General features: G+C 41.5%; 1 protein-coding gene across 1 annotated transcript in view; it reads right to left on the bottom strand.

Annotated features, from left to right (window-relative positions):
* Positions 1-7,559: 7,559 nt before the first annotated feature.
* KBTBD12 (kelch repeat and BTB domain containing 12) overlaps positions 7,560-14,096 on the bottom strand; it is a 32,296-nt gene continuing 25,759 nt past the window's right edge. The window contains exon 5 of the mRNA XM_059856526.1: positions 7,560-10,869. Within this exon, the coding sequence (XP_059712509.1) occupies positions 10,700-10,869 (170 nt within the window). The 3' untranslated portion in view covers positions 7,560-10,699. The remainder of the gene's footprint in view (positions 10,870-14,096) is intronic.

The raw sequence follows: 14,096 nt of genomic DNA on the forward strand, positions 1-14,096 counted from the left end.
TGCAATATGGGCAGTTGAAATAAATGCAAGAAGAATGAAATGGTTTTACACCCTTCGCTGGGGGAGGCAGTGCTGGTGACTGCTGGCCACAGAACTCCAGACTAGATTGATAGTGGCTGGTTCTCTGCAAACTGTACCTGCTCTCGGTGAACCAACAGGTGAGTATTTCAGCAAGACTGAAAGGCCACAGTTAATGCAAGGTTAAACTCTCTGTACCATCTAAACGCTTCCCATGTGTTCTCTTCCAGCTTCTTCAAGGTTTCAGAAGCCTTCAGCATGTTTTTTTTTTTATGTTAAACCCCTCCACCCCCCATAGATTGGTTATTTTTCATGCCCTACTTGTTTTTCTGTGGCTTATCTAACTAGATTCTGTAAAAAATTATAATAGACCTAACAAAACCAAATGTTTTCATATTTCTAGGTATTAAGAACTAGCTTTTACTCCTATGATCTGTTTTTCAGTCATCAAACTATTGACCTGGAACCATTGTTTAAAAAAACCCAACAAACAACAGTGTTTGGAACATTAAGGAAAAAAGTGCTTGTCTTGCAAATACTGATGCCAATTTCCCTGAAGGGCCTATAGACTAGTAACCAGATACATATAGCTCTGATAATGGCCCAATTTACATAAAAATCACTGCCAGCTTGATTGTAACATTCCCCATGTGGAAATTGGCCAGGGCTGGAAATCACCACAATTTACCTGAGAGCCTTTGCACCATTGCAGAGACAACTTTTGGCACAGAGCCTTAATTTCATCTCGAATTTTATGAAGCATGAGCAAAAATACCTTTTGTGCTGCAACCACATTGGACCTGTATTTGGGAATGGAAACCGACCAACAGAGGAGGTGTTTGGTTTTCAAGTAAGCAAATGTTACCTGACACTGGGTCCCTCTAGTCCAGCTGGAAAGTCCTGACAGTGGTCAAATAACAACACGAACATTGGACTTCTGCATCAGCTGTTGTTTTTCAAGGCAGTGTTTGGATATTGAATTTGAATAACCTCATGCACCCAGAGCTGTGGAGTTACATTCCCCTCTTGCACACAAAGCTGTACTGGTGGGGTGCACACAGAGTGAGGCTGAGCTCTGCCTGTAGCTGCATGGCTTTTTCATGCAAATTCAACCTGGAATACACTGACATTTCTGCATGCAGTAATTATCATGTGCATGCTTGAAAAGAAAATGCTGTACATGTAAAACTCTGCTTTTGATCCTGGAATAGAACTGATTTCTGTTTATTTTATGGATATTTGAAGCTCTTGCTGAATAATTCTGTGATTCTTTCAATTTTGATCTCTTGACAACATCAGCTTTTAAATCCAAACTCTTTGTAAACTACCTTTTGCGCAACTGTCTTTTTCTTTCTTCTGGAATTTTGAGCAGCAGCAGAAATTCATCAAGTAAATTGTCTTCCTGGCTTTAAAACCAAATCTGAAACCTAAGCTGTTCTCTTTGGTACGTAGTGAATGGGCTTTGATTTGATTTTTATTGTATTTCATTCAAACTTTATTTTAAAAATCTCCCAGGGACACTTGCATGGGAAACACTTTGCAAGTAAAACAGCATTGTATTTCCAATCTCCCATTTTTGAAGTCTCTCCATTATTGTAACATTTTTGTCATGCTTGCTCATCTCCATAATAATCCACTGTATGGCAGACAACTGCAGCTGTTAGATCATAGAGCTAGATGTCTCTGTAGGTTTTTTTAATGGATTTTTTTTTGCCCCATACTACAAAAGGCTTTCAATGTGTCATTAACCCAGTGACCAGCACTTCTGCAGTCAGCCTGTGGGCTGTCCCCAGGCTGCTATATTTCCAGTGTTCTCTGACTCCAGTTTTGCCTCAGCTGATTTACTGACATGGAGTTTGGTGTAGATTTGAGATCCCTCAAAAAACCATTATGGTTTAAATTGAGCAGATGATCTGTATGGGTGGTTCAACAGTGAGTTTTATGTTGATCCTAGTAGTTAGTCCCTTTAGAATTTATCCACCCCTATTTTTCAGTGGAACAACGGTGACTTTCAGCAGATGGATAATTTCAGGTTTAGATTCAGGTTGGGCATACCAAATGTATTCTTGATGTCTCTTTCCTTGTAAAAATTGCAGTTTAAATCCAGACTAGATAAAAAGAAGTGATATATTGTAATTTATATTTACTTTTGATTACTATTTATCTCTCAATCTCAGAGAAGGCTTTTTTAAAGGCTAACATTTAACAGGCTTGGTTTGATACAGCTTCTATTTCCATCATTGGCCAAAAATCCTGCTGGGTCACATCCTCTGAATAGACATCCCTGTGGATCTCCTAATGCACTTTATAAAATGCATCCAGTAAATCCAATAACAACAGAAATATGATTAAATACACAGTGAACACATGGCTCCAAAAAAAGCAACTTAGAGCTTCACTTTGAATTTTTACTTACAAAGATTTACTTTCCATGTGAAAGTAGGCCATATAAATCTGTATCAATATTTACTTAGCTCAGCTGGGGAAATAAAACAGTAACTACACCCTGATCTGTGCAATATCAGAGCAGTACAAACACATTAAAGTCCTCCTTAAATGCAAGTGGGCAGGACGCTGGCCAGCTAGGCAGAGCAAGAGAATTGCTAACACGCCTGAGTTTTACAGACATGCCAAGAGGCTTAGCAGCCTTCAGTGAACATTGCTGTTACAGCAGCTTGCCTGAAATAAGAAACAAAGAAATCAGATTAAAGACTGAGCTGCTTAGGGCAGCAGCATTAGTATGGCAAATTTCCTGGCAAGAGAGCTGTGATTTTGGGCATCAGATGGCTGCTTTATGCTGCAGTGCTGGGTAGCAGCGGATTCCTCGTCCCTTCTGAAAAACACAGAACAATAACTGTCAGGAAGGTTTTATCATCTGTGAATACTGGAAAGAGGGTAAATTTCCTGTTCCTGTGGTTTTGTTCATCTGCTATTTGGCATCTTTGTGTAAGAGCCCAAGAAGCCATCAAGCAGTAAGCTATTAATGCACCAGCTATGACAAGGCTTTGGAGCAATTTCAGTCTTTGTATAGCCTCTGACTGTTTGTCCCCTCTGAGCACTCCAAAGAGCTGGCTTTGCAGTGGGCTGGCTCCAGAGCTGAGGTGAATGCTGGTGCATCCAGGCAGCCTTTGATAAGTGAATTTTCAAGTGGCAGTGCTGGCACAAGCAGCTGCTGTGCCACACACCCCTTAGTGAGCATTTGTTCTCAGCGCCTCTCTCTGTGCTGGTGTAAGCAATTTGTAGCTTCATGGCAACATGGGCTACAAAATTATCTGACTGCAAAATGCTTTTCCAAATCCTGCAGATGAACTACAGATTCCATCTTTTTTTATACTCATTTAGGAGTTCTGACTGCAGCATGAGTGAATACCTTAGTTAGCTTCAGCTGAGCCTGATAATTAATGAGAGCAGCGAGCATGTAACAGCTTGGGCTTCAGCATGGGCTGTCCAAGCCAGCTAGAGATCACACTGAATTGCTCTGACAGCTGGCACCTGCACTATTGAATCTTCACTGCTAATCATTACATCTGGCTTGGATACATCTATTCAGCTAAAAATCACATCTCACAGCAGCAGGATGGCCATAGCTTTGCCTAAATGGAGGTGCGTTCTTTCTGACAGAAGGGAGATGGAATCAGACATCTTTAAAAGTCACTTTTCTTTTTACTTTTTTATCTTCTTACCTTTCCCTATACACTTTATAGTGTACCTGTGGACTATTCGAGCAGTTAAGTGGACAACAAAACATTAAAACATTTTATTACTGAAGGATGCTCAAGAAATAAGCAAATTAAGAACCCCTTAAGTTTTACTTAGTTTTATTTAATTCAGTAGCTAAGCAAGTAGATGCTATTGTACAGTAGCAATATTGTAAAACCCTTTTATGCATATTCTGAAGGTGATTCCTTGGATGCAGCAGGGCCTTTTAGTGGCTAGGTAAATCAGTCACAGATTTGTTACAGAGCTCCCCAGAGAGCTGAATCTTTCCTATAAAACATGTGATAGATCATCTAAATTCAGGTCTCCGTTACCCAGTAAATCTCCTACAGTTCTGCAAAGCACCTTCTCTTTTTTTTGCTTCACTGCAACTGTGTCTAAGTGGAGTATTTTATTAAATCAGATCTGCTTTGAGAAAAAGACAGTTCATTCATCCTTCTAATTACTGCTGTTCAAATTTAGCCTCAATTAGTGACCACTCAATTTGCTGAGATTAGTTCTGGCTGTGTACAAGTGAGACTGGCTATGAGGGTACATGTAATAAGCCCTACATTCCTCCTTCTGCTTAACACATCAGCAATTAGATATGTGGTGCTGCTTTTCTGTGAAGGAGTAAACAAAATGCCCTTGTTGGCTGCAGACACCCAATCTCTCCTTTCCCAGAAAAGCTCAGTTTCCGAATGCTGGGGACAAATATGTTCCCAAAAATCAAGAAGGTGAGAGCAGTGCAACAGTGTTATTGTTCTACCTCTGTACAACTCTTTCTGATATGTGGATCTCAATAAAGTTACAGAGATGTGAGCCCCTCCCTCTAAACACACAAGGCAACCCCACAAAATGCTTAGGGATGTCTTATTCTAACTGTTTCACGTGGGTGAACCTGGGCAGAGAGACCAGATGCCCAAGACTAGCAAATGGACTGAACTGAAAACACACCCAGAGGTTCAAACTTCTGATCAGTGCTCTAGTTACAAGACATCTCCCTGTGATCCTCCTCCTCCTACTGGGAAGCTTCGAAAGCCTATTGAATGGGTATTATAGCTTTTTATGTTTGCATTCAGCAGTTGTTTCAGCCACATTTGAAAGGAATGAGTCAGGAATTTGTGTATGTGGGAAGTGGTTTCGTCTCACATTACTGCATGTATGGATGAAATACATTTCTTCTACTATGAAGCTGCTGAATGGGGAAATAAAGTAGTGCAGCTGACTGGCACTTTAGTGGCTGTACTTGGACCCTGATAATGAAAAGCCAGCGGCCTTGGGAGGCTGGTTTGGACAATGCATTCCACAGAAAAGCTGGTGAAATCACTTGTATTATTATAAAGAATTACTAGAAAAGGACAAAGGGGAGAAAAAATACCAATATTAAAACCTGATAAATTAGAGACCCAGTTCTTTAGTGAAACCTGGCCTGGCTGAAAATGCAGGAGGAAATGTGGCTTTAAGACATGAGCTACAAAGCAATAATGAAGACGCCTCCCTCTGTGCTTCAGGCAGTTTTTGTAGCATCCAGTGTTCAGGAATCAGAGATAATGATAATGGCTTGTGCCTGCAGTCATTACAGCCGTGGCACACACAGTATGTGAGGCATTTAACGTCAAACTCAGGGCACCATGCAGCGAGGGCAGGGCAGGGCTGGCTGGAATGCAGGTCACCTCCCAGCCTGGTCATGGCCACAGGATCTGTGACATTTCAGAGCAGGCAGGTCTCATCTGGTATGAGAATGGACCCCAGAATTTGGGCTGGGGCTAGAACCTGCCCAAAAGTGAGTGTCCACAAATCCAGGGAGCTGGTGTGATCCTCCTTTTGTCCTTCAAAGCTGATTTGATGTTGGAGCTGTAGGCTTCTGTGAGGTCTGGAGCTGGTGAACACCCCAGTGGCTGTTCCCAGCTCCTGGGGAACTGGAGCAGAAACAAAGGAGTTTAAGGACTGGTCAGATAAGTGGGCTGAGTAAGAAATGGGATTAGGGGAAGAGAAACAGAAGAGACTTGCATAAAGCTTTTGAGAAACCTCTGAGGAGAAAACTTTGAGAAAACTTCTGAGGAGAACACTACAGCCAGTAAAAAACTGGAGAAGGAAGAAGACATAGGGAAGTACTAAAAGATTTCCCTATTTTTTCCTTAGCTCATCAGGAATTTAAGGATCTTTTTGTCTTGAAGCCCAGAATAGTTCAAATTATTTAAAGACCAACACTTTTTTTTTAAAGTACTTTGATGAATTAGGCAGAAGACAGACTTGCCAGGTATGTTTTATAAAAAGAATCTTACTGCTGTCAGTAAAGAACTTCTAAAAATAATGTTATACATATGTATATAAACTACATAGGACATTGTGGAACACTTAAAGATAAGGTTTGAAGGAAATTCCTTAGGCAGGGCAGGGCAGGGCAGCCTGTCAGGATGCACAGCTCCACTGTGGATCCCTCCAGCAATGCCAACACGCAGCCCCAGCCTGGCCTGTGCCATGGGTGATGGGTGAATCACTCCAGGAAACACCAGGCAGGGCAGTACACACTGAGACATTCACTGAGAGAGAAGGAAAGTGTATTTCTGCCTACTTTCTACATATATTTTTGCCATTTCCAAATATTTCCTTTGCTTTCAACCTCTACACATCAAATGACAGTAAATTGCAAATGTACTAGTTCCAGCTGAGCACAACTAGGGGTGAAATAGCTTTTCTTTGAAGCTGGAGCTAGAGTCCCCTTAAAAAGCTGTAGGGAGAGCTACAGACATTTGCAAATGAAAACTGAATTTCTGACCAGGTGATTCAAAGCATTGTGATTCATGAAACTTATTTTCAGAGGAGCTACATAATCCATTAAGAGAGCAGCCAGTGAAAGGGACCACCCCCGTAGCTAAGACAGCAATCACTAGGTATACAGCTTATTAAAAGAATGTCATTAGCTTCCAAATCAGCAGAAAAGCAACATAGATCTCTATGAATATATTGGAATATAAAAAAATGTATTGTAGCTTCTTTTATTTTTTCACTGATTGGAACATGATCATGGATCTCAGTACACATCTCAAGCAGAGGAAAAAAAACAAGATCAGGATCGAAATCCACCCCATGTTGTGACACTCTGGGAGCACTTCCCACCTCTTTTGTCACCCTCTTGTATAGATGCCCCTCAGCCTCTTACCTGGAGCATGTTTGGGAGTGCTGGTAGAAGAGCTGACAGCTCTGTGTGCACCAAGGCAATATTTATCTGGCAAATCAAGGCTTTCTGAGTGGCAATGTGTGTCTGCTGGAACACAATACAGACACTGCCCCATAAATTTCAATATTGCACACATGCAAAATGCATGTGAGTGTCTGCCTGTAGTGGGCAGGGACTGAGACCCAGGCAAGCAACTCCAGCAGTGTGAGGGTGAGGAGTCAGATGCCTGATGGTTTCCCCTTTGACCACATGTATGAAAACAGACATGAGAAATCTGCAGGGATCTTTATGAAGTCAGTTATCTATGGACAATTTCAAAATAAAACATTAGCTGGGGTTAAAAATTGAGAGCTTCAATTAGCTTTTTGTAGCATTTCACTTTTTTGCTTTTTACCCTGTGTGCCATGTAACCAGCTACCATTCCAACATTTTCCTTCCTGTATGGGAACCAGTGAAGTATTTCAGCACCTCAAGTGAATTTTGAAGCTTTTGCTTCATAAACCCCCCACCCATTTAAACAGCTGGTGGCTTCCAGCACTGCTTGTATTTTAGAGTTATGGATGATGTAAATTCAGCCTTGATGAAACACTAAGCTAACTGCTGCTCAGATGGAAAGGGGCTGCAGTAAAATATTATTTCAGTGAAACCCACACTTGGTGGAGTTTGGAGAATGCATACTCTGTAATTTATTTTTTTCTCGTATCAGGTTTTGTCATAGAAGAAATTAAGACTCTTAAGGGCTTTGACAGCAGTGTGAGATTACCCATGGACATAGAAGAGCTGCAGATTCTTCTACTCTCAGAGGGATGTTGGTTGAGATCTATGCCTCTCAATAAGCATGCTTTCTGCTTCTGCCTGCCTCAGACAACCTGCACTTTCAAGTACTGGTTTGGAAATTTTAGTCATCCCAAGGGCAACCCAAGGAAATGCATAGGGCCCACATAAATTTAGGAAGTTAGTGCCCCCATTCTAGATATTTAATCCAGAAAAAAAACCCCAAACATTCCCCTGCTTGATAAATGGTGCTAGACATTCTGACTTGGGCAGAAACAGAGACAGACACATGGGGGTCCCCCCTGGCATCAGACCCTGTGGGCAGCAGGAAAGGTGATGCTCAGTGCAGATGAGGGAAGGTCACTTGGCCCTGCTGCATGAAAAACCCTGTTAACAGCCCAGGGCAGCTCAAGCTCACTGATTGCAAGGCCAATATATAAAATGTGTGTCATTACTCACCTCAGTTATCAAGACAGACCTTCTCAGAGTATATACTTCCCTTCCATCCAGCTCATTAAATATCAGTCTTAAAAGCAAAACATATGAAGTGAGAAAGAAACAGCCAGCTCACTGCTGAAATAAAAGTTTAATTGAAGAGTGCCAGCTGAGTTTCACCTACATGGTCAAATATTACTAATGAAAGGTTGCAAATATCTCCCTTCTTCCCTTGAAATATTCCAAATAGACTGTCTTTTAGGGAGTGAAATCCAGTAGATTAGCCCAGGCTTTAAACCACAAGGACTGTAAGGAATAGACCACAGAGCAGAGACCAAAGATCAAAAAAAAAAAAAAAAAAATCCCTTTAAAACAATCTGCCTTAAGGCAAAAATAAAAAGATGAAAAAGGCAAAATCAGTAGGTACAGTTGCAGAATTTGGAGTTTCACAAGGAAACCCTTCATGGATGCTCAAAAGCATTGCTTCCAGCTGCCTTAAGAGCCTTGTAGAGAAATTAAAACAAAATTACCTTTATTTCACAGTAACAACAAAAGCCGAAGAATTTCCAGCGTTGGATGGTTATTGATTGGAAGAACTTTCTACTGATTTTGTTTAAAAACTTATTAAAGCAGAGTTTGCCTTCTTGATCTTACACCTACAACTGCACTTGATGACCAGAGGGGCTGAGATTTTAGGAACTGGTCACTGATTTGTTCTGCTGAATTTCATGGTTGTCACAACTCTGTTCTAGGCAGATGAAAACCTATATGAGCAATGCAAAGAAAAAAGGATGGCTGAATAATACAGAGATTATGCAAACACAAGAGTACATGTTTAGGCTGTGGCACACATTCTGATGGGAAATGCAAAGGGAGACAAGCAATTAGCTGTAAGGCTCATGGATTTCCTCCTTTTCTATGTGTTTTCCTTAATTCCTTCCCCTCAAATCCCTTCTTGTCTGAGCATTCCTCTGTGTCCTACAAGAGTTATCAGGAAAAATTAGTTCTCTTCCTTCTTAAAGTTTTTACATGATATTTATAGAATAATTACTGAATAACAAAAGTCAAAATTGGGAAAGGGCTTTTGGATCATCCTCTCCATCTCTCTCTGCCATAAGCAGAGCACTGCAGTCAAAAAAGCAACAAAGAAAGCTGGCATTTTTGCAGCCTGAAACATGATTGAAAGAGAAAATTGAGATGCTCTAAATTACAAATCCTGGAAGTGACTATGGGTAAACTACCTGATGGGCTCTCTCTTTTCTTTGCCTTTTATTTTTTCCACTTTTGTTGCTGTTTTTGTAGTTATCAAAAGCTACTTTTTGCTGGCAATGATTATTCTCACACAATATCACAGTTTAGTCTTATGTTTGCCTCTGGCAGGCAGTCTGCATTGCAGCATGCTGCCATTTACAGCTGTGGCCCAAGAGCACCATGAGATTTCCAGTTCTCTTTTCTGCACTGCCCAGGCAGTGACAGATACACTGCAAGGCAGGCACCAGAGAACTCATGAATAGTTATTGGTAATTCAAATGGGAGAGCAATTTTCACTCTAACCTACTGTCTGCAAGCCCTATACTAACACTGCCTTCAGAAGCACTGTTTGAATTGTTCCTCTTCCCTGTGATTATAGCCAATTCTGTTGGTGGAGAATTAGCCTTATTAGCCTCCATTAAAGCTATTATAGAAACATTTATTGTTTAGCACATCTCTCCTTTCCCTGTGGCTGCAATGCTGATATGCAGATAATACTGGTCTCATTTATTACTTTTTAGTTGGCATCCCCTTATTAATCTCTCAAGGGAAGTTTCCTAACTGAGCTCTAAGATCCTGGTCATACCAGGCTTTGTAATAAATAGGATTTATGTGAAAATTTAAGATTCTTCTTGTCTTTGCTGGAGACTGCCTACCAACCCTACTGAAAGACTCATTTGTGATTTGCTGCCAAAGGATTCGTTTTCTCCTAGCACAGGTTCAGGTCTATTAGCAAAGACAGGATGTCTTGACTGTAGTGTCTGTCCTTTAGATAGTGTTTGCAGGAGCTGGTGTTCTTGGCTAATGGACCTTGGCTAATGGGATTTTGTTTCAAACAAAGGCTTTTCTATGTTGTACCTTTGCATCAGTCAATTACAGTCTGGCACTTGTTTTTCATCAGCTGACTTACTCTATTTCTTCTCTTCCTGGGGAGATAGTAGATCCAAGTGGGATGAACAGCAAAGGAGGGATTTCCCCCACTAAAGCTTTCTGCCATGTGTCTGCTGTGAGCTGAGCCCTGGGCTGCCACTCTGTCTGTCAGGCAAAGAGTGCCAGCAACCCAGGCATCACCCAGCACTGGAACTTGCACAGCCAGACTGAAGATGTAGAGCCACACACAAGGCTGGACAACCTTGGCTTTCAAGCACAGAAGTGCAGAGCACCAGAACTATCAAATTAAGCATCATCAGAGAAGCACAGCTCAAAGGCAATTATATCCTTTAACACATGTTGCCCTTTCCTCTGGGTGCGACCCAGCTGTGATCCAGAGCCAATGCAGCATTTTCTCCCCAAATTCTTCAGTCTCTGCAGAATCTGGAAGCACTGAGAGTCCCTGAACTTCTATTGGTCCACTAAATCTGGAGGAGGAGGGATCAGATCCCGTGGGTTCAGCCGAGCCACGAGGCACACGTCGTAACTGTCGTGCATGAGGACGTTGGTGGCCACCACGTTCCACTGGTTCTCCCACGTGTCCAGCTCCAGGATCTCCTTGGTGATCACTTCATGACGAGCTGGAAAACAAAGGCAACAGCAGCAGGGGCCAAGTCAAACAGGATCCAAGAGGTTTGGGCAGTTGTTACTATGAGCCCTCTGAAAGGGCAAATAAAAAGGTAATTTCTGGGGTACTGACACTGTCAATGTACAGCAAATTAAATAGTGCAGATGGAAATGTCACAGTGCATGCAGTGCTCCCACTCTGGGTGCCAGGTGCAGCTGCAGAGACAAAAACATCAAGTGCTCCATCTTTGTACAAGTATGCAGGTGGCAGTTTATCCTGCAGTCAATTGTCAGATGCTCATCTTTTAGAGACAGAGTATTGCCTCTTGTTCACAAGCATGCCTGCATGCAGTGTGTTCTCTGCTTTGCCCTGACCAAGATGCAATTCTCAGGCTGCAGGAAGAACTCCAATACTATGGCTTTCCTTGGATGCACAGTCTGGACATCCTGTGATTTAGGGAGAAATAAAGACAGAAAAAGCCCCCAAGGCTCTAGATGCACTTTAGACGTTCTGAAATGCTGAGGAATTTGTCATGGACAGGCACGTTAGAAGAATGCCATTAAATCACAGCCAATCTCCAGACAAGAAGCTTTTTACAAAGACAAATAAAACATAAAAGAATCACCATGAAGCAGAGAACCAGCAGTGCTGTATTAAAATTCTTACAAGACTACAAACCCTTCCTTTGCTAACAAGAATCCTGAGCTCTGCAACAATTGTTACTTGAAGACAATCTTTCCTAAAAATAAAAACCATCTTTCATTTCTGCTCACTTTTTCTTTTAATCCTAAAGTTGCTTTCTCACAGCAAATAACTTTAGCCTAAACTTTCCTTACTTTGAGCTGAGGACAGGCACGTGCTTTGCTGCCAGATGAGCCTCAGGAGAGATGTTTTAAAAGCCAGGTCTCAGACTTCCAAGAACAGACACTTCAAGGGTACCAGGATAAGAACCATTATAGCAAGAAACATTGAATACTCAATGCAGTTTTATTGAGTCTTAAGAGACTGGTGACAGGATAAAATTTACAGGCTCCAGAGTGAGATTGCCATTCAGCTATCCCCATGGAAATTTTTTAATGCAAACAAACCCCCAGCAACAGCTCTATCTCACATCTATCAATTGCACCTCATGGTTTGGGCACTGCTCTTATGTGTAACTGGCACTAAAGGATTGAAGAAGGGCAAAAGAATGAAGGCAGAAGAGCACCCAGAGACACAGATTGTTTCTCATGTTGGAAACAGACCACGTGTTTCTCCAGGGGACGGCAATACTGGGGGTTGAGCACCCCCAAGACAATGCTGTCATGGTTTATTGGTGTTGATGTTATAATGATGCAGTGTGATGGGATTTAAAATACCCCCCAGGCTCCCCTGCAAGGAGGAGCTCTGGGATGTGGGGAGGTCAGATGGAAACAAGACTTCTCCTCCCAGGAGTGGCTCCCTTGCTGAGTGGGTACAGGACAGTTCTGTTTTCAGCAGGTCCTGAACATGCACGAGATCTGTGGATGTTGCACAAGTTTTGGGGACATTTCTGCACATTTTTGTCATGCTTATCTAAGGAATCCATTCACCATCACCCTCTTTCATCTGGATACAGGAGGGCAGCACAGCTTTTCTGCCCCAGCTTCCACAACCTGTTCTCATTTCCCCCACATTGTGTCACAATTTATTGTGGTGTAATTTTTGTTGGTCCAAAGCCAGACCTCTGGGACCTCATAGATCTCCACCAGCTTACTCTGCAGGAGCTTTGAGTAAGATTTCAGGATACAGTCTCATCTGAACAGTCTTTGTTCCATTCCTTTTTGTGAAACAGGTTATGATGGATTGCTTATTGAACCTGGACTTTACAGGAGGATAATAATACATGGGAAGACTGCAGCCATTCAGGACAGAAGACAAGAAACTGCTAAAAAAGGCATTTACATGTGAAGAGAGAAGACACAACTGGAAAAGAGCAAACAAATAACATGTGCCACTACCAGCAAACTCCTGTATGACCCTGCAAGAGTGAAGAGGTTTTTCCTGAGGCAAATACAGGAGCACAAACAGACCAAAGCTGTGACACAGGAGGCTGCTGTCTCTGTGGTTTTTTATTAGATGATCTCTTTTATGCAATAAATTTTTATGCCTGGATTTTCTTTGGCATGGATGATGACAAAAATGAGACAAACACAGGAAAAATAATCAAATGCTGGAACCAAGACCTTCTGTGAGTGATTGCAACACTTCAGAAAAAGAATTCATAATTAAAACATCAAAGGCAGGTTCAGCAGCCCTTCCTCACAAGCCTTGCTGTGTTTTTTCCTGACCTGGGTGACTCTCAACCTTTATGTCCCTTGTTTCCCTTTTCTGTAGGATATTCTGACTGGTTTTGTTCCACACTAGAAATTCTGCTTTGCAGCACAAGGAGTGTTAGTTAACTGTTAACCCTTGGGAGTTAAAAAGATTCAAGGGAAGCAATCATTTCTCTGGTCTTATCTTGTTTAAAGGAAATTAAGCAGCACACTTTAGATGAGAAAGTTCATGTGAGGCAAAGCACTGCTCAAAATAGTCATACTTCAGAAAAAAAATTACACCTTTTCTATTTCAAAGAGAAATGAGTTGAAAACCTTCAGTTCTCAAGCCTTAAATTTATTTTTTCTCTTATTTTTTCTTGGTAAGAACAACAGAAAAGGTGATGCTTTCCAAAGAGAATAGCACCTTTGATTCCAGGCTGTAATGCTGGGTTTGGGCTTTAATCCTAATAAACAGCTTGAAGGTACAAATAATTCCTGATTCTTCATTGATTTGCCTTATTTGATTGCAGTTTTAAAAAGGCAATATCATAGCAGCCTATTTTGCTCACAGGAGAATCATGTGACACCTACAAAATTAAATTGGCTGTATTGCAGAGATTGCCTTCCTAAAAAGCCACCCCACACAACTCTCTGTCCTCACTGCATTATCTGCCTCACCAGACAACCATCTCACCTAATGAAAGGGTTTCACTCATTTTATTTCTACAAAATGAGGCATTGTTTTTCTCCATGTTCTTGCTTAACCAGGAGAAATTTTAAGAAACTTTCTTATACTGTGTTCTTCTGCACAGGATTTAAACCACTTCAGATTAGAATTATTCCAATTGCACAAACCTAACCCTGCTGCAGATCCTTTTCCAGCAGTAAAACAGTGATTTATTCATACTCAGGAAAGGAAGAGGCTAAACCAGCAGAGGGATCATTAATCCCAGTGGAACTTAAT

This window comes from Haemorhous mexicanus, chromosome 11, assembly GCF_027477595.1.
Source record: "Haemorhous mexicanus isolate bHaeMex1 chromosome 11, bHaeMex1.pri, whole genome shotgun sequence".
NCBI classification, from domain to species: domain Eukaryota; kingdom Metazoa; phylum Chordata; class Aves; order Passeriformes; family Fringillidae; genus Haemorhous; species Haemorhous mexicanus.